Source organism: Felis catus, chromosome B4 (assembly GCF_018350175.1).
Source record: "Felis catus isolate Fca126 chromosome B4, F.catus_Fca126_mat1.0, whole genome shotgun sequence".
NCBI lineage: Eukaryota > Metazoa > Chordata > Mammalia > Carnivora > Felidae > Felis > Felis catus.
In genome coordinates this window covers 120,601,099-120,626,832 of record NC_058374.1, presented here as the reverse complement: position 1 = coordinate 120,626,832, position 25,734 = coordinate 120,601,099, and the positions used below count along the sequence as shown (strand labels likewise).

General features: G+C 36.1%; 1 protein-coding gene across 2 annotated transcripts in view; it reads left to right on the top strand.

Moving 5' to 3' along the window:
- UHRF1BP1L (UHRF1 binding protein 1 like) overlaps positions 1–10,819 on the top strand; it is a 116,602-nt gene extending 105,783 nt beyond the window's left edge. For both annotated transcript variants that reach the window (XM_011284169.4, XM_011284170.3), the window contains 2 exons: positions 5,317–5,510; positions 7,321–10,819. In XM_011284169.4, the coding sequence (XP_011282471.2) occupies positions 5,317–5,510; positions 7,321–7,440 (314 nt within the window). In that variant the 3' untranslated portion in view covers positions 7,441–10,819. The remainder of the gene's footprint in view (positions 1–5,316; positions 5,511–7,320) is intronic.
- The last annotated feature ends 14,915 nt before the right edge of the window (positions 10,820–25,734 follow it).

Sequence of the window (25,734 nt, the reverse complement as noted above, 5' to 3'; positions counted from 1 at the left end):
AGTCAGTGTAACTCAGCTCTTATTTTTAGTCTATATTAGCATTCTGTGACAAGTTTCGTTTAAAAGAAGTTTTGCTCCTTTTAAAGTCTGAAAATGAAAGTATAAGTTGCTAATCAAGTAGAGGTGTTATTAGAGAGTATAGAACTTGGCTTTCCTGTGGCATAGTATTTTCTTACAGTTTCTGTAAGTTTCTCTTACAGTCAGTACCAAGCTGAGTGGTATGCAAGTCTGAACCAACACAACAGTTTTTGTAGTTTTTTTCTAGTTATATTACTAAAAACATAACTGATGCAAGCCATTATTATAAAAAGTAGTTTCTGATTTGGGACCACTATAATAAAATGAAGCATAGAATGGACCAAAACTCAACTTGATGTCATTTAACCATGTAAATAGAACTATTCCATTTAGAGAGTAGGGGTAAAATTGATGGAATCATCATGGAGAATAATTTGGCAATTATTTCTTCTTGGAATCTTTTTAAGGGGAAAAATTATATTGAGCAGATATTACTCCTTAGTCCACTCAATACAATTTGATTTGGCAAACTGCCATTCTCTCATTTCATGTTATTTTGGTGGACCTGACAATCATGTGACCCTATCACAAAAGTGGGAATAGGTCCCAGCTTGACCAATCAAAAGACTACCACCTTTGGATGGGGGTACTGGGTGGCTCAGTCAGTTAAGAGTCTTTGACTCAGGTCCCGATCCCATGATCTTGAAATCCAGCTCTGCGTTGGGCATGGAGCCTGCTTGAGGCTCTCTCCCTCTCCCTCTGCCCCTCCCCCACTTACGCTTGTGCATGTGTGCACACACTCTCAAAAAAAAAAAAAAAAAACCAGCCTTTGGGACACAGTGAGTGGTACATGAGTTGACTATGATCCAAGTATTGAGGTTTTGTGAATTGATAGGGACACTAAGAGAGAAAGGGTCACAGGCTGTAAAACTTGTTTGGGGTCATTAGAGACCATCTTTGCCATCATATGACTGGTTCAACACAAAGGAAAAGAAAAATGGACTTTAGAAATATAAAATCAGGTTCCTAAAATGACACTCCTGAAGACATCATATGAACCCAATATCCACTATCAGTGATGGACTGAAGCACCATCATTTGGACTCCCTGTTAGAGTCAAATACATTTCCTTTTTTATTACAAAAATTTTTATTATTTTTTTATTGAAGTATGGTTGACTCACAATGTTATATAAGTTTTAGGTACATTTTCTTTTTTAAAAGCAAGTTTTGATTTGGGCTTCAGTTCACATGCAACCTAAAGTGCTCTGACTATATATGATCCAAAAAGGAAGAAAAAATGTTGACGTAGATACTTTCTGCCTAATTTTTTTATTAAAAATTAATTTTTAATAAAAACATTTTTGAGATATAATTTACATACCATACCATTCACCCAATTTAAGTATACAATTCAGTCATATTTAATATGTTCACAAATGGTGCAGTCTCTCCCCATTCCTCCTCCACCCCTAGACAACCACTGATTTACTTTTTGTCTCTGTAGATTTACCTATCTATTCTGGACATTTCATATAAGTGAAATCATGTAGTATTATGGCCTTTTATTACTAACTTCTTTGGCTAGATATTTTCAAAGTTCATTAATGTCGTTCCATATATTAGTACTTCATCCCTTTGTAAGGCCAAATAATATAATATTTATTATATGGATTTACTAAATATTGTTTATCCATCCATTGCATGATGGACATTTGGATTGTTTCTACTTTTGGGCTATTATGAATTATACTGCTATAAACATGTATGTATAAGTTTTTCTTCTGGGTATACATTTTAAGTATAGAATTATTGGGACATGTAACTTTTTAACCATTTGAGGAACTGCCAGACTGTTCTCCATAGTGGTTGCACCATTCTACATATTTACCAGTAGCAGCGTATAAGAGTTCCAACTTCACTTGTTTGCCAACACTCATTAATACCTGACTTTTTTATTATAGGCATCTTAGTGAGTATGAAGTGGTTTACCGTTGTAGTTTTGGGTTTGTTTGTTTATTCATCATGATAAGTGTACTCTTTAATCCCCATCACCTATTTCACCTATTACATCTCCTTCCCGCTCCCCTCCCCCCAACCATCCTCTGGTAACCATCAGTTTGTTCCCTATAGTTAGGAGTCTTTTTCTTGGTTTGTCTCTCTCTCTTTTTTCTTTGCTCATTTGTTTTTGTAAATTCCACATGTGGGTGAGATCATATGGTATTTGTCTTTCTCTGACTTATTTTGCTTAGCAATTACATTCTCTTCCTCGTCCGTGTTGTGGCAAATGGCAAGATTTCATTCTTTTTGATGGCTCATAATATTCCATGTATGTATACATCTTACTTTATTCACTCATCTATCCATGACACATGAGCTGCTTCCATAGTTTGGCTATTGTAAATGATGCCGCAATAAATGTAGGGGTGTATGTATCCCTTCAGATTAGTGTTTTTGTATTTTGGGGGGGGGGGGTAAATACCCAGTAGTGCAATTACTAGGTCATAGGGTAGTCCTATTTTTAACTTTCTGAGGAATTTCCATACTGTTTTTTACAGTGGTTGCACTGGTTTGCATCTCCACCAATAGTGTGTAAGGGTTACTTTTTCTCCACATCCTTGCCAACACTGGTTGTTTCTTCTTTGTTTGATTTTAGCCATTCTGACAGGTGTGAGATGATGTCTCATTGTAGTTTTGATTTGCATTTCCCAGATATTAATGAATGAATGATGTTGGACATCTTTTCATGTGTCTTTTGAACAGGCCATCTGGATGTTTTCTTTGGAGAAATGTCTGGATTTTTATGGATTTTTTAATTGGATTTTTTTTTAATTTTTAATTGGGTTATTTGTGTTTTGGAGGGTGGGTAATCAGTTGTATCAGTTCTTTATAGATTTTGGATACTAACCCTTTATCAGATATGTCATTTGCAAATAACTTCTCCCATTCAATAGGTTGCCTTTAGTTTTGTTGATTATTTCCTTTGCTGTACAGAAACTTTATATTTTGATATAGTCCCAATAGTTTATTTTTACTTTTATTTACCTTGCCTAAGGAGACCTATCTAGAAAATTGTTGCTACAGCTGATGTCAAAGAGATTACTGAAAGCTTAGAATTTTCTGAGCATAAGTTTTGCATATTTTTTGTTAAATTTATTTTTAAGTATTTTATTTTTTTGGTGACATTTTAAATAGAATTGTTTTCTTCATTTTGGTTGTGATTGTTCATTACAAGTGTTTAGAATAACAACTGATTTTTGTATACTGACCTTATATCCTGCAACCTTGCTGAGATCATTCATTAGTTCTAAGTGTTTTAGTGGATTCTTTAGGGTTTTTTTTCTATATACAAGATCATGTCATCTGTGAACAGAGATAGTTTGTTCCCTTTCCTTCCTTCCTTCCTTCCTTCCTTCCTTCCTTCCTTCCTTCCTTCCTTCCTTCTTCCTTCCTCTTTCTTTCTTTCTTTCTTTCTTTCTTTCTTTCTTTCTTTCTTTCTTTCTTTCTTTCTTTCTTTCTTTCTTTCTTTCTTTCTTTCTTTCTTTCTTTCTTTCTTCAACCTTGCTGAGATTATTCATTAGTTCTAAGAGTGTTTTAGTGGATTCTTTAGGCTTTTTTTCTATATATAAGATCATGTCATCTGTGAATAGAGATAGTTTGTTCCCTTTCCTTCCTTCCTTCCTTCCTTCCTTCCTTCCTTCCTTCCTTCCTTCCTTCCTTTTCTTTTTTCTTTTCTTTTCTTTTTCTCCTTCCCCCCCCCCCCAAAGGAGAGTGCATGTGTGCACACAAACAGGGGAGGGGGCAAGGGAGATTGGGAATCTTTTTTTTTTTTCAACGTTTATTTATTTTTGGGACAGAGAGAGACAGAGCATGAACGGGGGAGGGGCAGAGAGAGAGGGACACACAGAATCGGAAACAGGTTCCAGGCTCTGAGCCATCAGCCCAGAGCCTGACGCGGGGCTCGAACTCACGGACCGCGAGATCATGACCTGGCTGAAGTCGGACGCTTAACCGACTGCGCCACCCAGGCGCCCCGGGATTGGGAATTTTAGAATGGCTCCATGCCCAGCTCAATCTCACAACTGTGAGATTATGACGTGAGCTGAAATCAAGACTCAGACACTTAACTGACTGAGCCACACAGGTGCCCTATTTTTTTCCTTTCTAATCTGGATTCCTTTTACTTTTTTGTTTGTTTGTTTGTTTGCCTAATTGCATTGGCTAGAACCTCTAGGATAATGTTGAACGAAAGTGGTGAGAACAAATATCCTGTCTTATTCCTGATCTTAGGGGGAAAATGTCTGGTCTCTTACCATTAAGTATGATATTAACTCAATAGATGCCCTGTATCAAATTGAGGAAGTTTCCTTTTGTTCCTAGTCTGCAGAGTATTTTTATCATGGAAGTGTTGATTTTTTCAGACGTTTTCTCCATCTATTGAGATGATCATGTGGCTTTTGTTGTATTGATGTGATGTATTACATTAATTGATTTTCGGATATTAAATTAACCTTGCATTCCTGGGATAAATCACACTTGGTCATGGTGTATAATTATTTATACATACTATGAGGTTCAGTTTACTAATGTTTTGTTGAAGATTTTTATTTTCATATTTATATAAGCATATTCATTTTAGTTTTCATGTGGTTTCTTTGTCTGGCTTTATATAATGAATTGAGAAATGCTCCTCAATTTTTGAAAGAGTTTGTAAAGATTTGTAGTTAAATCTTTCCATGTTTGATATAATTCACCATTGAAGCCATATGGGCCTGGGCTTTTTATTTGTGGGTAGGTTTTTTGATTCTTGATCAGACTCTTTACCTGCTATATGTGTATTTGCATTGTCTATTTCTTCTTTAAGTCTATTTTAGTATTTTGGGTTTTGGGGAATTATTCTGTTTCATGTAGGTTAATCTAATTTATTGGTGTATAGTTGTTCATAGTATTCCTTTTAATTTTTATTTATGTAAGGTTGATAGTAATGTCACCTTCTTAATTTCGGATTCTAGTAATTTCTTTCTTTCTTTCTTTCTTTCTTTCTTTCTTTCTTTCTTTCTTTCTTTCTTCCTTTCTTTCTTTTTTTTTTTTTTTGTCAGTGTAACTAGACTTTTGTTGATTTTGTTCACCTTTTCAGTGAACGAGCTTTTGGCTTTATTGACTTAACTTGTGTTTCTATTTAATTATAATGTTTTCATACTAATAGAGATGTATTTCCTAAAATTAGTTTTTCACAATAGAACTTAATATATATCACATATTTTGCAATGTTACCTGAGCATTTTACTTGTCCAATCAGATTCTCAGATGCTTAACACTGGAAATGATTTGAAAAACAAAGTCAAAAGTGACTCAGTCCTGCTTGCCAGTGAAGAGTATGATGTGAAGGAACAGCACAGCATCACTCAAGCCACTCAGACAAGTCCAGAGGTTCCTTGGCCTTCTCAGTTGGTTAACTTTCCTGGGTGCTCCTTTGATTTTACTAGGGAACAGGTAATAGGAAAACTAATTTATTCTCATTCAATTTGGGCAATTAAAACAAATACTAGATACTAAAAAGTTAAAACATTATTCATTTATTCATTTAAATAATGTTTATTGAGTGCTTATTATGTGCCCAGGCACTGTGTTAGATGCCATGGATATAGTGTTGAGCAAGATTGGAACATTCCCAGCCTTCACAAAGGTTGTAGTCTAATGAGAAGGTAGAGGAGTAAATGTGGGAGAGTACCAGTTCCTGGAATCTAGAAAAGAATCCTGGAGGATAGGTTCTTTTTGATGTCTTGATTTTAAGTTTGTGAAAGTATTATAATATTTCAGAACATTGGAAAAATATTTTTAAACAACTTTAATGCATTCTAACTGTCTGCAGTGCTATCAATATATATTTTAAAAATTTTCCTCTCAGACTCTTTTCCATAATTTTTCAAAATAATTATTATTCTAATGTATATACTATATATATTTTTTACTTAACATGGTTTAACAAATATTTTTCCATATTGCTACATATGCTTCATATTTATTTTAATGGCAGAGTAATATGGATGTGAATGTACTATCACTTTTTTTTAAGTTTATTTATTTATTTTGAGAGAGACAGAAAAAGTGCAAGCAGGGGAGGGGCAGAGAGAGAGGGAGAATCTCAAGCAGGCTCTGTGCACAGAGCCTGACATGGGCTGGCTCGAACTCATGAAACTGTGAGATCATGACCTGAGCCAAAGTCAGGAGTTGGATGCTCAACCAACTGAGCCACCCAGGTACCCCATGCTATCACTTCTAATTCTTCCTCTTAATATTTGTTAACATTTGAGTTGCTTCTTATTTTTGTTATTATAAATAAAATATCCAGCAGAATTTTAATTCTCTATGCTAGAACCAAAGAATGAGTTTACTTATCTGTTCACCAGAATTTTTTGGATGTCACCTTTGAGCTAGCAATAGAAAATTGAACAATATATCATCCCCATCAAGAAACTTGAAGTCTAGTGGGAAAGATAGGAGTGTGTAATTGATGGTCATAACATACTGCAATGCAAGTGCAATGCTGGAGATCGGAGAAATATAGGGAATACCCAACTTGGTTTAAGGCAGGAATTCTTAAGCTAGACCCAAAGAAGTCTTGAGAACTTTTTGAAATTAAACATGTATATATTAATGTATCTGTGTAAATGTGCTTTGGAGGAGAGAAAGGTCTTACTGAGTTTTATCATTAAATCTTCATAGTTAGGGGTTAGGGAATAGTTCGAAGAGGAAAAAGTACTTCAACTGAGTCTTAATGTGGGAGGGGAGACCTATTGGCCATCTGGATGAAATGTTTAATGAGATATTCAGAATATGGGCCTGTGGCTCAAGACAAAGTTTCGTGCTAGATCAAGTTATGTGATAGACCCATAGGAGTAGATGAGATCATCTAAGAGAGTGAGTGACTCAAGTTATAAGATGACCAATTACAGAATCTAACAGAGTAGTAACATTTAAGGTTCTTAAACAGCAGAGGAAAAGAAGAAAAGCCTGTGGGTGAACAGAGATAAACATGAAAGAACTGAGGCATAAAAGGTAAAAGAGAGAGGCTTAGGAAGGAAGAGCAAGGTCAGCAGTGTGTAAAACCACAGAGAGGTCGAGGGGATTTGAAATTAAACAAAATCACTATTAGATTTATAAAGTGCTTCATCTTAAGTCCACTCTCACCAGCACTGGGTGTTTTTACTATCCCAAGTGTCACACCTTTATATACTGTGTAAATAGTCTGTATATTCTGAAAATGATTAAATTCTCTTACTTCCCAAATTTATCATTTCAGCTCATGGAAGAGAATGAATTTCTTAAACAGGAATTGGCCAAAGCTAAAATGGCTCTTGCAGAGGCTCACTTGGAAAAAGATGCTCTTCTTCATCATATAAAGAAGATGACAGTTGAATAACAGGAATGGCAATCAAAAATTAAAATTAATAGCTGTGGAGTAGGGAGGTTGTATTTATAATGTTATGTTAGCAGAAGACTTTCCTTTTCATGAAATGACAATAAAATGAAGTAGAATGTGATGAAGTGGTGACTGTTCCAAAGCCAGTTTAGAAAGTATTAGGTACGGGCATTACAATCTTTTGGTTGTTTTGTGTTTTGGGGTTTAACCCTCCTTTAAACTGGTATGATATGGGGAAGTCAGCACATACTGTAAAATAATTACATGCCTAATGGAAAGAAGGTGTCATTTCTTAATTTTGATATCACATTATAGGCACTTTTTAAAAAGAAAATTGGAAAGCTATTGTGTTCCCACAGATTGCTGGTTTTATTTATCACTATTTGTTAATAATTTATTTACAAAGATTCAAATGCTTTTAGGGCTAATGTAATTAAAAGGAGGCTTACCTTTTAAATGTTATTAAAATTATGTACTTAAATCTATAATTATTTAATTACTGTGGAAAAGTCCAATCAAGTTAATAAATTATATTGACTGGGCTTGAAAATTCTGGAAAATCATCACCCTACTGAACTTTCAAAGTAACTTGAAAATGTGAAAAACAAATCATTTAAAATGATCAATAAACTGTATAAGTTAAAGCTATAATTTTCAACTAAAAGATCGTACAAATGTAAAAATAAAAAGCACAAACTGTAAAAAAGCAAAGCATTACAGTATATGGCCAACTGATTTAGAAAGCGTTACTTGTACATTCCTTAAACAGTTTATGTTAGAAGTAAAAGAGTAATTTAACTATCCCTACATTTGGTAGCATTTGTAACTACAAGAATTTTAATTAATACTATTTATATTATTTCTTTACCTTTATCTTTTCTCTATTTAAGGAGGGGAATGTTTGCAGAGAATTTTCTTTTCATATACATAAAATTTCATACCATTCTTGTAGTAACATATTAGGTAGATGTTTACACATATTGTATTTATAAAGCTAGTTTTGATTAAAGGTCTCTGTGATATAAATATTATCTTCTATAATAAGAATAATGGTACATTTTGAATTCTATTTTCTAGGGATTGTTAAGATTGAAACCAACGTGAGAGAGAAAATCATGCATTATAAAAGTTTATGAGTGTTTAAGAAACAGATGTTTTTAAAGATTTAAAATATATTTCTGATAGAATTAAACTAAGTAGGGTCTATTTTAAAATTCACATTCTTAAACATAAATATATCCAAGCTATAACATGAAACAGCTCAGAGTACTCTTTCTTTAAGATACTTGAAGATTTTAAATGACATTACAACACTTATGGTGCTTTGCTTGTTTGGCATGACTTCCATAGCCATCCCTATATCGGAATACTTGGAGGAAAATACATGTTTCATTTACATTAAGTGTTGGAGTGATTTAGATTTCACTGAAAACAATACTGGCCTTTTTTTTTCCTTCTGTAACATCCATTTTCATTGACATTATTTAAAAATACAGGCCTGCTGTGGGAGCTGAGGATATAGCAAAGAACAAATTAAATTGTTAATTTTTTACCTCAGAGTATTTTAAAAATCACCTTTAAACCATGTTAATCTAAAACTATATAGTAGTCTTAGACTAAAAGCAAAGGTCTAATTAAAGATTTAAAACATACAGCTTATATGCTTAGTTTAGAGTACTGTTGATTTGTAGGTATTCAACAAAAGCAGTCTCTTACACAAAAGCAGGACTGATGGGACATTAACTTCTTCAGAGCTGACAGTTTCTCAGGACTGCCTTATTTGCTCCATAGAAGTTTTAAATTTATGGTGTAATTGTTTAGTGTTACAGAAGCTGGATGTTTTCCTTTTTCCTTTTCAGTTTACTTGGCCTTCTCAAGAAGCATATGAACAGTAGAGATGATAATTAATATTGATTTGAGCATTCTTATATGCTTTGTTGGACTTTTTAAATTTATAGTGAGTACTATTTTTATAGAGATTTAAAATTCATAAAGCACTTTGAAAAACATTATCTCATGTAATTCTCACAACAAATCTGGGAGGTAGGTATTACTCACATTTTATAACTTTTACCAAACAAACCCTGTGGCTTAAAAAAGAACAAGTGACTTGACTGAAATCACAATCAATAACTTGCCCTTTTGACTTAAATCCCAATTATATGTTTTTATTTTACCTTTGTCATTAATTCACAGATTTTGCCAGAGGTAGGGAAAGGAGTCATTTACTTACTTTTATCTGTTTTTTTTTTTATAAGATAAATATAATACTTTTAATTGTGCAAGTGTGATGTGTGTATATTTTTCAAACTACTTAGAAGATAGTGGGAGAACCTTTGTTTAAGTTAACCCCAACCTTTTCACAGTGTGAGAAATACAGGAGTAAACCTATGATAAACTTACCAGAATTTTTTAATGACCATAAAGTAGAAAAAAAAGTTGCCATATTTTTTATTTATTTTTACTTTTATGTTATTTGCACTGAGTCTCTAGCCAGAGATGTTAGTGGTCACGGGCTGAAATGGTAATTGTGTTTTGCCTTTTAATTTTATGTACATCAAAAACATTTTCTTAGTATCTTGTATTTTTTTTCTTATCTCATTTTGTCCTAGAATTTCAAAAGACCACCCTGTGACATTAATTGTGATGAAATGTTATTTTTATTTAAGCCACATAAGAATGGCTAGGTGTGATTGCATGAAAATATATGTAGAAAAATTAACCAGAAACTCCTTTCTGGATTTGTTGTAGTTATTTGGTATTTGTCACAACAAGAGTTATAATAACTTCCACTTTAACAAGTTTTTATTAATCTCCACTCTCCTCAAGACATTTCCTATTTCAGTGAATGGTACCACCATCACCCTGGTTCCCAAACTGGAAACCCTGAACTACTCTTAGACACTTTCCTCTCCCTACCTGCCCCCCACCGTCAGCTCTTTACCAGGTCCTGTCATCTCTCGTATTTGTTGGCTTCTCTCCACCTCTCATCGCCTCCCTAGCTACCATCAGCACCTTTTGCCTGCTTCACTGCAGTTGCCTCCTGACTGGTCTTCCTACAGCTCCTCTGGGCCCCCCTCTGATTCACTCTACTGCAGGCAAAATTCTCTTTTGAAGTGCAGTTTTAATCAAGGCAGCCCCCCCATCCCTATTCTTACCCACTTTAATGGCTTTTTCTTGCTCTTAAGATGAAAACAAAAATATTTAAGTTAGAGCCACTATTTAGGGTGTAATTCTGAGCATTAAAAGAGTTAATGTCCAAACCATTAAAAGGGTGGCTGGCACATAATTGTACATCGTGTTTCAGTTACTTTGTTACTTCGTTGCACTTCAAGTATCTGGAATGAGTGGGAATTAAAGTGCTTCTTCCACCACAGGAGCCTTTGTTTGTGTTCCTTTGTCTTGAAATACCTCTTCCTGTTGCATTGCCTAGTTTAATTCTTATTTGTCTTTCAGATCTCACTTATTCATCACTTCCTCAGGGAAGCATTCCTTAATTCTGGTCACACAGTAAGAACCACTGTTGTCTGTTATCACATGAACATACCTCTACTTAGCGTTGAACATTTTTGTAATTTTATATGTATTTATTTGATTAATGTAGACCCTCTAGACTGTAAACCCCCATGAGGACAGGAACTGTGTTTTTGTTGTCAATGTTCAACTTTGTATTCCTTATGCCTCATACAGTGGCTGGCACATAGTAGGTGCTCAATAAATCTGTTGAAAGAATAAAATGAGTGGATGAGGTATCAAGGGTGTTTTTTAGGTATTAAGTTTTTCCTCTACGTTGGATTGAGGAGAGATGGAACACTGGTAGAAAGTAAATAGTGGTAGTTATTTAAAGGAACAGACACTTTGAGTCCTTAGGGAAAGAAAAAGGTGGGCAATGGAGAAATTTGCGATAGTGTTTTCTTCAGAATTTTTAGTCTCTGAACTTGTAGTTGATTTATCACAAACCATCACAAAACAGAAAATTAGCACATCACTTCATGAAACTGCTAGAGTGCCAGAATGTCATCTGGCTTTGATTGTAACATATGGTGTTGTGGCTGTGAAGATCTGACAGTCCTATCAGCCAAACAAAATGGAAACAAGGCCAAAAGAGTACTGGCTGAAATAGTTTTCGATTTTTGACAAATTGACTAGTACACAGGATCAGTAGTGCCTAATTCCTTAAAGTACAAAAATCTCATTTTGGTACTCACTTATTCCTAGAGATGCTGAAAAAAGTAAATTTTGAGCTAAGCTTCAGTTTATTTTTAAAAATGTGAAATACTAAAAGCTAGACTTAACACAGGATATAGAAACACAAATAATGTTTTTAAAACACTCATTTCTTCATTAAATTATACTACTCAATAAGTTTTTTTTTAATTTTTTGCCACCTTTATTTGAGAAATACAAAGGTAAAAGGAAGCAAAAATGTAAGCATGATTGTTTTTACCAAATATTAGATGTCTGATGAATTCTTGTAGAGTGGAGGAAACTCACGTTACTGTTACAGTATTGAAATGCAGCATATATGTCTGATGAATTCTTGTAGAGTGGAGGAAACTCACGTTACTGTTACAGTATTGAAATGCAGCATATATGTTGCTAACACTATTGTGTAGTCTTGCAGGTTTGAGAATTTGAAACTCAGAAAAATTTTAAGAGATATGAAATGAACTTAATGTCTTTTTTTCCTACTTGTGTAATAAAACATATGTGATAATGTTTTGTTCTTAGAAGAAAACATATCATTAAATCAAAAGAAGAGTAAACTGGGTTTTAAAAGATTTGAAACCATTTAGACAAAAAGGCAGTACTTTATTATAAATTAGATTTTATCTTCAATTTGCTTGTGTCATCTATCAAAAGTCAATTCCTTCTTTACAAGTTATACTAAACTGAATGTTAAGTACAATACTCATTCTTAACTCTTCACTGTTTATATGAAAAAATATTTGCTCAATTAGTGAAGAAATACTTGAGCGTGATGGAGATTAGGAGAGCACAGTGAGGTGATTTAGTCTTTTTCTTGCAGCCATTTGGCAGAATTGTTTTGGCTGACATGACAAAACACTCAAATACTGAATCACAAATGCCATTAAGAATAAATGAGAATAAAAAATAGGTATATGAATGAAAGCTTAAATAAATAGAGATCAGAAGTATCTCTGAAGGATATGAGTGAAATAAATACAGGGGTATGATCAAAGCCTATCATTCCCAATATTTAAAATCATTCCAATCAAGGGGCGCCTGGGTGGCGCAGTCAGTTAAGCGTCCGACTTCAGCCAGGTCACGATCTCGCGGTCTGGGAGTTCGAGCCCCGCGTCAGGCTCTGTGCTGACAGCTCAGAGCCTGGAGCCTGTTTCCGATTCTGTGTCTCCCTCTCTCTCTGCCCCTCCCCCGTTCATGCTCTGTCTCTCTCTGTCCCAAAAATAAATAAACGTTGAAAAAAATAAAAATAAAATCATTCCAATTAAAATAGATATATAGTATAATCAGAGCAGGAAATTTTTAAAGTAACCATAGTAAACAAATACGGTGTAAGGAATATGGTGGACAATATTCCAATAATAAAGCACTTGAAAAAGATTTGTGGGAAGGAATTCAGTTAAAACCCAAAGCAAAAAATTGGTATGGAAATTCTGTTTTTTTTTTTTTTTTAATGTTTATTTATTTATTTTGATTTGAGAGAGAGAACACGCAAGTTGGGGAGAGGGCAGAGGGAGAGAGACAGAATCCCACGCAGGCTCCACACTGAGTGATGTAGGGCTTGATCTACAACCCTGGGATCATGGCCTGAGCTGAAATCAAGAGTCAGATGCTCAACCGACTGAGCCACCCAGGCGCCCCTGATATGAAAATTCTTAAATGTAATGTGAAAAATTGGCACATGCAGAAATTCAGTTCTTCACTAAATGATATGCCCACAACTGTTAAGATTCTAATTTCAACATGGAAAGTGAGGAAATTCACTGCTAGTGGAGACATTTTATTGGTATAGCAATAATATGACATCTTAGCATTTTGTCCAAATTCAAGATATTTGCTTCATAATACTTATTAGCATAATTAGCACAGACAGGTATGATAATCATTTGCTGCTCTTTAAAAATTTTTTAATTTATATCCAAGTTAGTTAGCATATAGTACAATAATGATTTCAGGACTAGAATCCAGTGATTCATCCTCTACATATAATACCCAGTGCTCGTCTCAACAAGTGTCCTCCTCAGTGCCCCTCGCCCAATTAGCCCATTCCCCCACCCAAAGCCCCTCCAGCAATCCTCAGTTTGTTCTGTATATTTAAGAGTCTCTTATGTTTTGTCCCCCTCCCTGATTTTATATTATTTTTGCTTCCCTTCCCTTATTTATGTTCATCTGTTTTGTATTTTAAATTCCTCATATGAGTGAAGTCGTATATTTGTCTTTCTCTGGCCAATTTTGCTTAGCATAATACACTCTAGTTCCATCCATGTTGTTGCAAATGGCAAGATTTCATTCTTTTTGATTGCTGAGTAATACTCCACTGTATGTAGAAACCACATCTTTATCCATCCATCCGTCGATGGACATTTGGGCTCTTTCCATACTTTGGCTATTGTCGATAGCGCTGCTGTAAACATTGGGGTGCGTGTGCTCATTTGCTGCTTTCTTTACTCTGATTTATTTTTACTTTCTTCATCCCTTGCAATTGAATGAGATTTTTTTGTGCAAAATAAAAGTTATGAAGGTAAGAGAGTCTGAATAGGCATATGGAATGAGCAAGTTCAGCAACTTTTTCATATCCCATCTATAAATTTCCATAATTTAAAGAATTATATCAATAAAAATATGCCCAGGCCAAGAATATCTTTATGAAAAGTGGTAGGTTTTTGCTACATTAGTACAGATATTTGAGAAATACTGTAAATGTATATGAGCCTTTTCTATAATTTTAGTGGGGGTACAGTTAATACTTTGCAATTTTTACATGTATCTTTTAGTCTCCTCCCCCACTTTTTGCCTTCAGAATTCAATTTCTTGTAAATATGTTTTGTTAGGGAGGATTAGCTTGATATTGTTTCGATCCACTTTTTGTGTAGCTTCATTAGTATGCCCAGAGACCATTTTAGTATGTGACCAAATTTAGAAGTTGAAGCACAAATAATAAAAATAATATACACTAGTGGTTTTATATTCATTTTTTCCTTCCTGTTTGTACAGTCAATATTGCAATATATCATTAAGTCAAAGAATAAAATTGCAGAAGAGTTGGAAGGAAACTTAGAAGTCCTCTAGTTCAGCCTCCCACTCAAAACCAGTCCAGAGGGTTGCCTGGATGGCTCAGTCAGTTGAGTGTCCGACTTTGGCTTGGGTCATGATCTCCCGGTTCGTGAGTTTGAGCCCCACATGGGGGTCTCTGCTGTCAGTGCCAAGCCTGCTTCAGATCCTCTGTTCCCCTCTCTCTCCTCCTGTCCCCAGCTTGTGGGTTCTCTCTCTCTCTCTCTCTCTCTCTCTCTCTCTCTCTCTCTCAAAAATAAACATTAAAAAAAAAAAAAAATCCAGAGTTTCCAACATGGAGTCACCAAATTACAGCTGAAATTCCTAATGAGAAAACATTCTACCAGACAAACTTTCCTGTTTTAAGTAGTTCTAATTGGCCATTTTTTTTTCCTATTAGTGAATTAGAACATCTCCCTTGTACTACATGTTGGTCCTACATTTTTTATTCACATAAAAAAGTGATCATATCTCCTGCCAAGTCTCTTTTCTAGGCTTAGCATCCATAATCCCTTATTTTTCAAAAGACAGTTTGTTCAAAGACTTTACCATTATTTGTCTTTTGGATGTACCCCAGTTTGCTAAAGTCCCTCTTAAAACATTTAAATAAGTTTGGATGTCTCTGTCTACAATTTAAAGAAAACCGACTTTAAAGGTAGTGATTCCCTAAAAGTTTTAAGTAGAAGTGGTTTAATGTTTCATATTACAAAACAATACATCTAGAGATGAGTGGTTACTGATGCTCATTGATGTTATCACGGATTATATTCTTTCCATCTTTCTGTCTTCTTCATTGCAGGGCATTTTAGCTTCATACTTCTCTCATGGTTACGAGTTAACCACAGCAAGCTCCAAGCAAAATCTCTTTACACAGCTTCATCCACAGGGGGAAAGAAAAAACGTGTTTTCCCTCATCTTCTTTTTAAATAAAACCTCCCCAAATTCCTCAGCAGATGCGCCCTTATATCTTGTTTTGAAATACATCGCATTCCTGTCAAAACCACCATTGGTTAAAATTAATCACTTCCAGTGGATGCTTCCCTGAGTATGTGGTCACTCAAAGGTAAGAACCTGGTTAAAAGGGTCTCTGCCTACCAGAAGGGTAGGAAGCAGATAGATTTGAGTAGGAAATCAACAGTGCAAATCACCGACACTGAATACTTAACACCACGTGGTCCGACGAGGAATACAGTGGGATTTACTAACACAAAACATATTTAAAAGCTAGTAAATGGCAGGCAGCAGGTCTGATGTTAGGATACCAGCTACCTATTCCCAATCACTATTCCCATAGATTCAATCTGGTGGGGGAGATGGGCAAATTTCAGTTTCAATATGATGTGTTAAGTGCTATGATAAGTGCATGTAACCCAGCCTTGGGGAATCAGAGTAATTCCGAGAGGAGATGTCATCTAAGCCAAAGTCTGAAAGACGTGTCAATTGACTAGAGAGAAGTTTCTAGGCAGCGAACAGTTTGGAGACAAGAGTATATGTATTGGAGCATGGTTGCTTTCAGGAGAACCGCACTACTGGTTCAGATGTGTCTTTTTACGGGAGTCCAAGAGTATATTTACTTGGTTTTTAAAGCACTTTCCCCTTCCATATATAATTTTGCTGATTTGTAACCATCAGGACTTTTCCATTCAAGTACATTACTGCTGATTCAGGTCTCCTATCTTGTATATTTGCAATTTATTTCTTAAACTTGAGTGTAAGTCTTCCCATTTACTTCATTCATTTAAGCCCGATATATATTAGGCCAGGAGTCCACAAAATTTTTTTCTATCTAGCGATAGTTTTTTGTGGATCATGTGGTCTCTGTTACAGGTACTCAACTCTGCCACTGTAGAGGGAAGGCAGCCACAGGCAATATGTAAAGGAGTGGATGTGGCTATACTCCAGCACATCTTTACAGAAATAGGCACTTGGCCTTCGTGTGTTGACCCTGATCTAAACTAGACTGCCTGTATTAATCTAGTCCCAGGATAACTTAAACGAAGCACCAGGAAAGGGAGATTCCATATGTCTTCCTAGTAAGTCTTCCACAGGGATGCTGACCCGAGAAAGAATGGAGACAATGTGGATCTGTAGTTAAATGATGGTATTAACTATACTGACTTGATCAGAGCCATCAGAGAAAGCTACATGTCCAGATAGGCAAGCTCACAAGTTGGTTCAACATTTATAGGTTACAACCACTTTGTAATCTCTCTTCATTCCACCCACATTCCCAAGCGGTGCCTTCTTGGATGGCCATACAGTTTTATCCTTTCATTATCGTATCATTATATTAAGAGTGGTTTGGTGCCTTTGACAATCTTGTTTTGTCCCTTTCCAGCCCTTCCTTGGTGATAACTGTGATACTATTAAGTTTTCTTCCAGAGTATGTATGTTGTCTCCATGATCAAAAATATATGAAAACATAGGGCACTCATGGCATTTGTTTTTTAACTGATCTCCTACATTTCACCCTCTGTGTTAGTTTCCTATTGCTGTCATAACAAAATACCAGAGTTATTATTTCACAGTGCAGTGGGTCAGAATTCTAGGAATGGTGTGGTTCAGCTGGGCTCACTTCTTAGGGTCACACAAGGCTGAAGTCATGGTGTCGGCAAGGCTGCATTCCTTGCTGGGGTCTCGGGTGAATCTGCTTCCAAGCACAGTTTGTGAGCCAAGATTAGTTCTTTGTACTTTTAGGGCTGCCGTCCCATTTCCTTGCTGGCTATCTTTCTCATCTGACAATTGTTCTCTGCTTCTAGAAGTTACCCACATTCATGAGCTTGAGACACCCTTTCTCCATCTTCAAACTCTGTGACAGCAGCTTGGGCCTGTCTCATACTTCACATCTCCTGACCTCCCCATTCTGCTTCTACTACAGAAAGTTCACTGCTTGTAAGGGCTCCTACAATTAGTTTGGGCTCACTTGGATAATCCAGGATAGTCACTCAGTTTAAAGGTCTGTAACCTTAATTATGTCTGCAGAGCCCCTCCCTTTTGCCATGGAAAACAACATAAAGTTCTAGGGAGGGAGGTGAATCTTTGGGGGTCATTATCCCAACTATCACAACCTTGTACTTTGTTTGTTGTTACTGTTGTTGTTTAAGCATAATTGCTTGGATTTTTCACTTAGTTCTAAAATAACCTTCTTAGTATATTTTCTGAGCGTGCTATTTTTAAAATGTTCTCATCATTTTATTTTTCAATTGTACAAATTACTTGGCATTTACATTTATGTAATCACGAAATAGTTTTACTCCTTAATATATCATAAAATTTTCTCCCATGTCACTCAGTTCTTTATAATTTTAATTATTATATAATACTTCATTGAGTAGATATACTAAAATTTATTTAACAGTTGCTCCATTGTTAATTACTTGGATTTTTCCCAGTATTTCACTGTTATGAATAACTCTATAATGAACATTTTTTGTGCCCAAAAATTATCTATATGTTGGATTAATTTCTTAGGATAGATTCTCAAAAGTAGAATAACTGCATCGAAGGCCATGGATTTCTCATGATAGAAACTACTTTCCAAAAGGTTTAAACAAAGTTTGTATCCTCAGAAGCACTCTTATCTGTTTGAATGTCATCATTAAAAACAAAGCAAACAGAATTGAAATGAAAGGACATTACAGGGGCCCCTGGCTGACTCAGTTGGTTAAGTGTCTGTCTTCGACCCAGGTCATGATCTCCCTGTTGGTGAGTTAAAGCCCCGAGTCGGGCTCTGTGCTGATAGCTCAGAGCCTGAAGCCTGCTTCGGATTCTCTCTCTCTCTCTCTTTCTCTGCCCCTCTTCTGCTTGTGCTCTGTGGGTAAATACATAGACAGTGATAAAAGCTAGTATTACTGTAACAATGTTGTGTAGCTCTATTTTTTGTTTTCCATAAAATTTAAGAGACTAATACATTTTTAAAAACAGTCTAAAAGCTAGTATTATTGTAATTTTGGTTTGTAACTCCATATTTTTTATCTATATAATTTAAGAGACTAATGCATTAAGTTATTAGTTAATATTTTTGGAGACACAGTGTATAAAGATGAAATTTTGTGTGACATCAACTGAAAGGTGTAGGGACAGAACTGCTGAAAGAGCAGAAGTGGTGAGAAGTGGTTGGAAACTGAATATAATTTGAAGGTGCAGCCATTGGGGATTTGCTATTGGATTGGATGCAGTTAGTGAAATAGGAGTCTGTGCTTTATGACCTGAGCAATTTACTGAAATGCCTAGCAGAGTGTTTGACCTCTCTGGATCTGAACATTTCATCTGTGATCACGCACCCACATTCAGCAAAAACGAAATCCCTGCAGATTACCCTCTTCCTTAGACAAAGTTAGGAACCATCTACTGTTATTTGAGCACACCTCTGTGTGTGTGTGTGTGTGTGTGTGTGTGTGTGTGTGTGTGTGTGTGTGTGTTGTGGGGGAGGTATGATGGATTTTAGCTCCTTCCCTAAGTAGCTTGGTAGAATGACAAGGAAGGAATAAGTAAAAGGAGAAGGGAATAAAAAGCTGAAGAGGTTTAAAGACTGAGCTCTTTGCCACTCCAGTGTCCAGAGGCCAGAGAAGTGAGGAAGAACCAGGACAGGAGACCCTGAGGCAGTGACAGGAGGAAAATCGGGACAGTGTGGTGCCCTGAAAGCCAAGTGAAGAAATTGTTTAAGAAGGGGAGAATGATTGGCCATGTTAAATGCTGCTCAAAGGTCAAAAAGATGAGGAGTGAAAATTGACAATTAGGTTGAACAATATGGACAATAGAGTGGTGGAGGCAAGACCTATTTGCAGTGGTGCACAGGAGAGGATAAAAGGTGAGCAATTGGAGAGAATGAGCATAGATAACTCTTTGAAGGAGTTTTACATTAAAACATAAGCTGACCTGGGGCACCTGGGTGGCTCAGTCTGTTAAGCGTGTGACTTTGGCTCAGGTCCTGATCTCACAGCTCATGAGTTCGAGCCCCACATCGGGCTCTGTGCTGACAGCTTGGAGCCTGGAGCCGGCCTCAGATTCTGTGTCTCCCTCTCTCTTTCTGCCCCTCTCCCACTCACACTCTGTCTCTCTCTCTCAAAAAATAAATAAACCTTAAGAAAAATTTAAAAAAATACATAAGCTGACCATATGAATTGCACTCCAAACAAACACATTTGAAAAGAGCACCATTAATAATTAAGCCAAGATTTGATTAATAATCAAGTATAAACTAGAACTGTCATGACAAATGATTAAATGTCATTTCATGAAGGGAAGGAGAGAGGGTTATAACTGGAGGGGAGTTGGTTGGTTAGTTTTTTGTTTTTTTTTTTTTTTTTTTTAGAAAAGGAGAAATAGTAGCTATGAGGAATGATCTAGTAAAGAGGGAAATTTTTATGATGGAGAAGAAAAAGGACATTTTTGGAGCAATATCTTTGAGTAGGCAAGAGAGGATAGTATTTAGTGCTCAAGTAGAAGGACTGGTTTTAGCCAGTAGCACAGATAGAATGCAAAGAATATGGGAACAAATGCAAGTAGGTGAGGTGATGTGGGAGCTTGTGGAAATTTTCTTATGAAGGTTTGTATTTTCTCATTGAAATCGGTAGTGAGGTCATTAGCTAAGAGTGAGGATTAGGGAGGTGTAGTTGGAGGTGTTAAGAGAGAGAAGATAATGAGTTTTATAGGAGAAAGGAAGAATGAATGAAGTAGAGAAATACAATATGATTGCCAAACACCATTAGGGTTCAATTACAGTTAATAATCATGTATTTTAAGTGAGACCAAAGGTTGTGTATTTTACTCAAGCCAGGTTTAACCATGCAGGTATAGTCATGGAGAGAGGTAAAAATTAGATTTAATCACGGCTTATTGTTTAGCCAGGTGCAACAAAATAAGAAAAGCAAGAGAATTCAGAGTGTATACAAGGGGATGATTTTATCATTTGACCATTTAATAACTTTTTGAGAGAGAGCATGTGTGCACTCAAATGGGGAAGGGGCAAGGGGAGAGGGAGAGAGAATCTTACACAGGCTCCATACCCAGCGTGGAGCCCAACACGGGTCTCAATCTCATGACCATGAAATCATGACCTGAGCCAAAATCAAGAATTAGGCGCTTAACCGACTGAACCACTCAGCGCCCCCCCAACCATTTAATAATTTTTATCATATGACCATATATAATTTAACCTGGTGTATTAGTTTCATAGGGTTGCTATAACAGACTACCACAAATTGAGTAGTTTAAAACAACAAAAATTTATTGTCTCACAGTTATGGAATCTAGAAGTCTTTAATCAATGTGTTTTGCAGGGCTGTGCTCCCTTTAAAGCTTCTAGGGGCATATGTATCCTTTTTTAAATTTTAATTTTATTTATTTATTTTTTTAAATTTACATCCAAATTAGTTAGCATATAGTGCAAAAATGATTTCAGGAGTGGATTCCTTAGTGCCCCTTACCCATTTAGCCCATCCCCCCTCCCACACCCCCTCCAGTAACCCTCAGTTTGTTCTCCAAATTTATGAGTCTCTTCTGTTTTGTCCCCCTCCCTGTTTTTATATCATTTTTGTTTTCCTTCCTTTATGTTTATCTGTTTTGTCTCTTAAAGTCCTCATATGAGTGAAGTCATATGATTTTTGTCTTTCTCTGACTAATTTCACTTAGCATAATACCCTCCAGTTCCATCCATGTAGTTGCAAATGGCAAGATTTCATTCTTTTGGATTGATGAGTAATACTCCATTGTATATATATACCACATCTTCTTTATCCATTCATCCATCGATGGACATTTGGGATCTTTCCATACTTTGGCTATTGTTGATAGTGTTGCTGTAAACATGGGGGTGCATGTGTCCCTTTGAAACAGCACACCTGTATCCTGTGGATAAATGCCTTGTAGTGCAATTGCTGGGTCATAGGGTAGTTCTATTTTTAGTTTTTTAAGTTTTTAAGTTTTTTAAGTTTTTCCATACTGTTTTCCAGAGTGGCTGCACCAGCTTTCATTGCCACCAACAATGCAAAAGAGATCCTCTTTCTCCACATCCTTGCCAACATCTGTTGTTGCCTGAGTTGTTAATGTTAGCCATTCTGACAGGTGTAAGGTGTATCTCAATGTGGTTTTGATTTGTATCTCGCTGATGATGATGTTGAGCATTTTTTCATGTGTCACTTGGCCATCTGGATGTCTTCCTTGGAGAAGTGTCTATTCATGTCTTTTGCCCATTTCTTCACTGGATTATTTGTTTTTTGGGTGTTGAGTTTAAGTTCTTTATAGATTTTGGATACTAACCCTTTATCTGATATGTCATTTGCAAATATCTTCTCCCATTCCATCGGTTGCCTTTTAGTTTTTCTGATGTTTCCTTCGCTGTGCAGAAGTTTTTATTTTGATGAGGTCCCAATAGTTCATTTTTGTTTTTGTTTCCTTTGCCTCTGGAGACGTGTTGAGTAAGAAGTTGCTGTGGCCAAGGTCAAAGAGGTTTTTGCCTGATTTCTCCTCAAGGATTTAGATGGCTTCCTGTCGTACATTGAGGTCTTTCATCCATTTTGAGTTTATTTTTGTGTCTGGTGTAAGAAAGTGGTCCAGGTTCATTCTTCTGCATGTCGCTGTCCAGTTTTCCCAGCACCACTTGCTGAAGAGACTGTCTTTTTTTTTTTTTTTTTTTTTTAATTTTTTTTCAATGTTTATTTATTTTTGGGACAGAGAGAGACAGAGCATGAACGGGGGAGGGGCAGAGAGAGAGGGAGACACAGAATCGGAAACAGGCTCCAGGCTCTGAGCCATCAGCCCAGAGCCCGACGCGGGGCTCAAACTCACGGACCGCGAGATCGTGACCTGGCTGAAGTCGGACGCTTAACCGACTGCGCCACCCAGGCGCCCCGAAGAGACTGTCTTTATTCCGTTGTATATTCTTTCCTGCTTTGTCAAAGATTAGTTGGCCCTACGCTTGTGGGTCCATTTCTGGATTCTCTATTCTGTTCCATTATCGGGGTGTCTGTTCTTGTGCTAGTACCATACTGTCTTGATGATTACAGCTTTGTAGTATAGCTTGAAGTCTTTGAAGGTATTGTGATGCCTCCTGCTTTGGTTTTCTTTTTCAAGATTGCTTTGGCTATTTGGAGTCTTTTCTGGTTCCCTACAAATTTTAGGATTATTTGTTCTAGCTCTCTGAAGAATGCTGGTGTTACTTGGATAGGGATTGCATTGAATATGTAGATTGCTTTGGGTAGTATCAACATTTTCACAGTATTTTTTCTTCCTATCCAGGAGCATGGGATCTTTTTCCATTTTTTTGTGTCTTCTTCGATTTCTTTCATAAGCTTTCTATAGTTTTCAGTGTATAGATTTTTTACCTCTTTGGTTAGGTTTATTCGTAGGTATTTTATGGGTTTTGGTGCAACTGTAAATGGGATCGATTTCCTTGATTTCTCTTTCTGTTGCTTCATTGTTGGTGTACAGGAATGCAACCGATTTCTGTGCATTGATTTTACATCCTGCAACTTTGATGAATTCATGAATCAATCTAGCAGTTTTTTGGTGGAATCTCTTGGGTTTTCCATATAGAGTATCATGTCATCTGCAAAGAGTGAAAGTTTGACCTCCTCCTTGACGATTTGGATGCCTTTTATTTCTTTGTGTTGTCTGATTGCAGAGGCTAAGACTTCCAATACTATGTTGAATAACAATGGCGAGAATGGACATCCCTGTCTTGTCCCTGACCTTAGGGGGAAAGCTCTCAGTTTTTCCCCATTGAGGATGTTATTAGCGTAGGGTCTTTCATATATGGCTGTTATGATCTCAAGCTATGATCCTTCTATTCCTACTTTCTTGAAGGTTTTTATCAAGAAAGGATGCTGTATATTGTCAAATGCCTTCTCTGCATCTATTGAGAGGATCATATGGGTTTTGTCCTTTCTTTTATTGATGTGATAAATCATGTTAATTATTTTGCAGATATTGAACCAGCCCTGCATCCCAGTTATAAATCCCACTTGGTCGTGGTGAATAATTTTTTCAGTGTATTGCTGGAGCCAGTTGGCTAATATCTTGTTGAGGATTTTTGCATCCATGTTCATCAGGGAAATTGGTCTATAGTTCTCCTTTTTTAGTGGGGTCTCTGTCTGGTTTTGGAATCAAGGTAATGCTGGCTTCATAGAAAGAGTTTGGAAATTTTCCTTCCATTTCTTTTCTTTTCTTTTTTTTTTTTTTTTCTTTTCAAACAACAGCTTCAAGAGAATAGGTGTTAATGCTTCCTTAAATGTTTGGTAGAATTCCCCTGGAAAGCCATCTTGGATTCTTGTTTTTTGGGAGATTTTTGATTACTAATTTGATTTACTGGTTATGGATCTGTTCAAATTTTCTATTTCTTCCTGTTTCAGTTTTGGTAGTGTATATGCTTCTATGAATTTGTCCATTTCTTCCAAATTGCCCATTTTATTGGCATATAATTGCTCACAATATTCTCTTATTATTGTTTTTATTTCTGCTGTGTTGGTTGTGATCTCTCCTCTTTCATTCTTGATTTTGTTTATTTGGGTCCTTTCCTTTTTCTTCTTGATCAAATCAGCTAGTGGTTTATCAATTTTGTTAATTCTTTCAAAGAACCAGCCTCTGGTTTCATTGATTCTACTGGTTTTTTTTGTTTGTTTGTTTTGATAGCATAAATTTCTCCTCTAATCTTTGTTATTTCCTGTCCTCTGCTGGTTTTGGGTTTTATTTGCTGTTTTTTTTCCAGCTCATTAAGGCGTAAGGTTAGGTTGTGTATCTGAGACCTTTCTTCCTTCTTTAGAAAAGCCTGGATTGCTATATACGTTCCTCTTATGACCACCTTTGCTGCATCCCAGAGGTTTTGGGTTGTGGTGTTATCATTTTCATTGACTTCCATATACTTTTTAATTTCCTCTTTAACTTCTTGGTTAGCCCATTCATTTTTTAGTAGGATGTTCTTCAGTCTCCAAGTATTTGTTACCTCTCCAAATTTTTTCTTGTGGTTGATTTCGAGTTTCATAGCCTTGTGTTCTGAAAATATGCACGGTGTGATCTCGATCTTTTTGTACTTACATAGGGCTGCTTTGTGTCCCATTATGTGGTCTATTCTGGAGAACGTTTCATGTGCACTGGAGAAGAATGTATATTCTGCTGCTTTACGATGAAATGTTCTGAATATATCTGTTAAGTCCATCTGGTCCTGGGTGTCATTCACAGCCGTTGTTTCCTTGTTGGTTTTTTGATTAGATGATCTGTTCATTGCTGTGAGTGGGGTGTTGAAGTCGCCTATTATGGTATTACTATCGATGAGTTTCTTTATGTTTGTGATTAATTTATATATTTGGGTGCTCTCACATTTGACGCATAAATGTTTACAATTGTTAGGTCTTCTTGGTGGATAGACCCCCTTGATTATGATATAATGCCCTTCTGCATCTCTTGATACAGTCTTTATTTTAAAGTCTAGATTGTCTGATATAAGTATGGCTACTCCGGCTTTCTTTTGTTGACCATTAGCATGATAGATGGTTCTCCATCCCCTTATTTTCAATCTGAAGGTGTCTTTAGGTCTAAAGTGGGTCTCTTGTAAACAGCATGTAGGTGGATCTTGTTTTCTTATCCATTCTGTTACCCTATGTCTTTTGATTGGAGCATTGAGTGCATTGACGTTTAGAGTGAGTATGGAAAGATATGAATTTATTGCCATTATGATGCTTGTAGAGCATCTTGGAGTTTCTGGTGGTGTTCTCTGGTCCTTTCTAATCTTTATTGCTTTTGAGATATATATATATATATATATATATATATATATATATATATATATATATATATATATACACACACATATCCCCCTTAAAATTTCTTGCAGGGCTGGTTTTGTGGTCACAAACTCCTTTAATTTTTGTTTGGGAAACTTTTTATCTCTCCTTCTATTTTGAATAACAGCTTTGCTGGATAAAGAATTCTTGGCTGCATATTTTTCTGATTCAGCACATTGGATATATCTTGCCACTCCTTTCTGGCCTGCCAAGTTTCTGTGGATAGGTCTGCTGCAAACCTGATCTTTCTTCCCTTGTA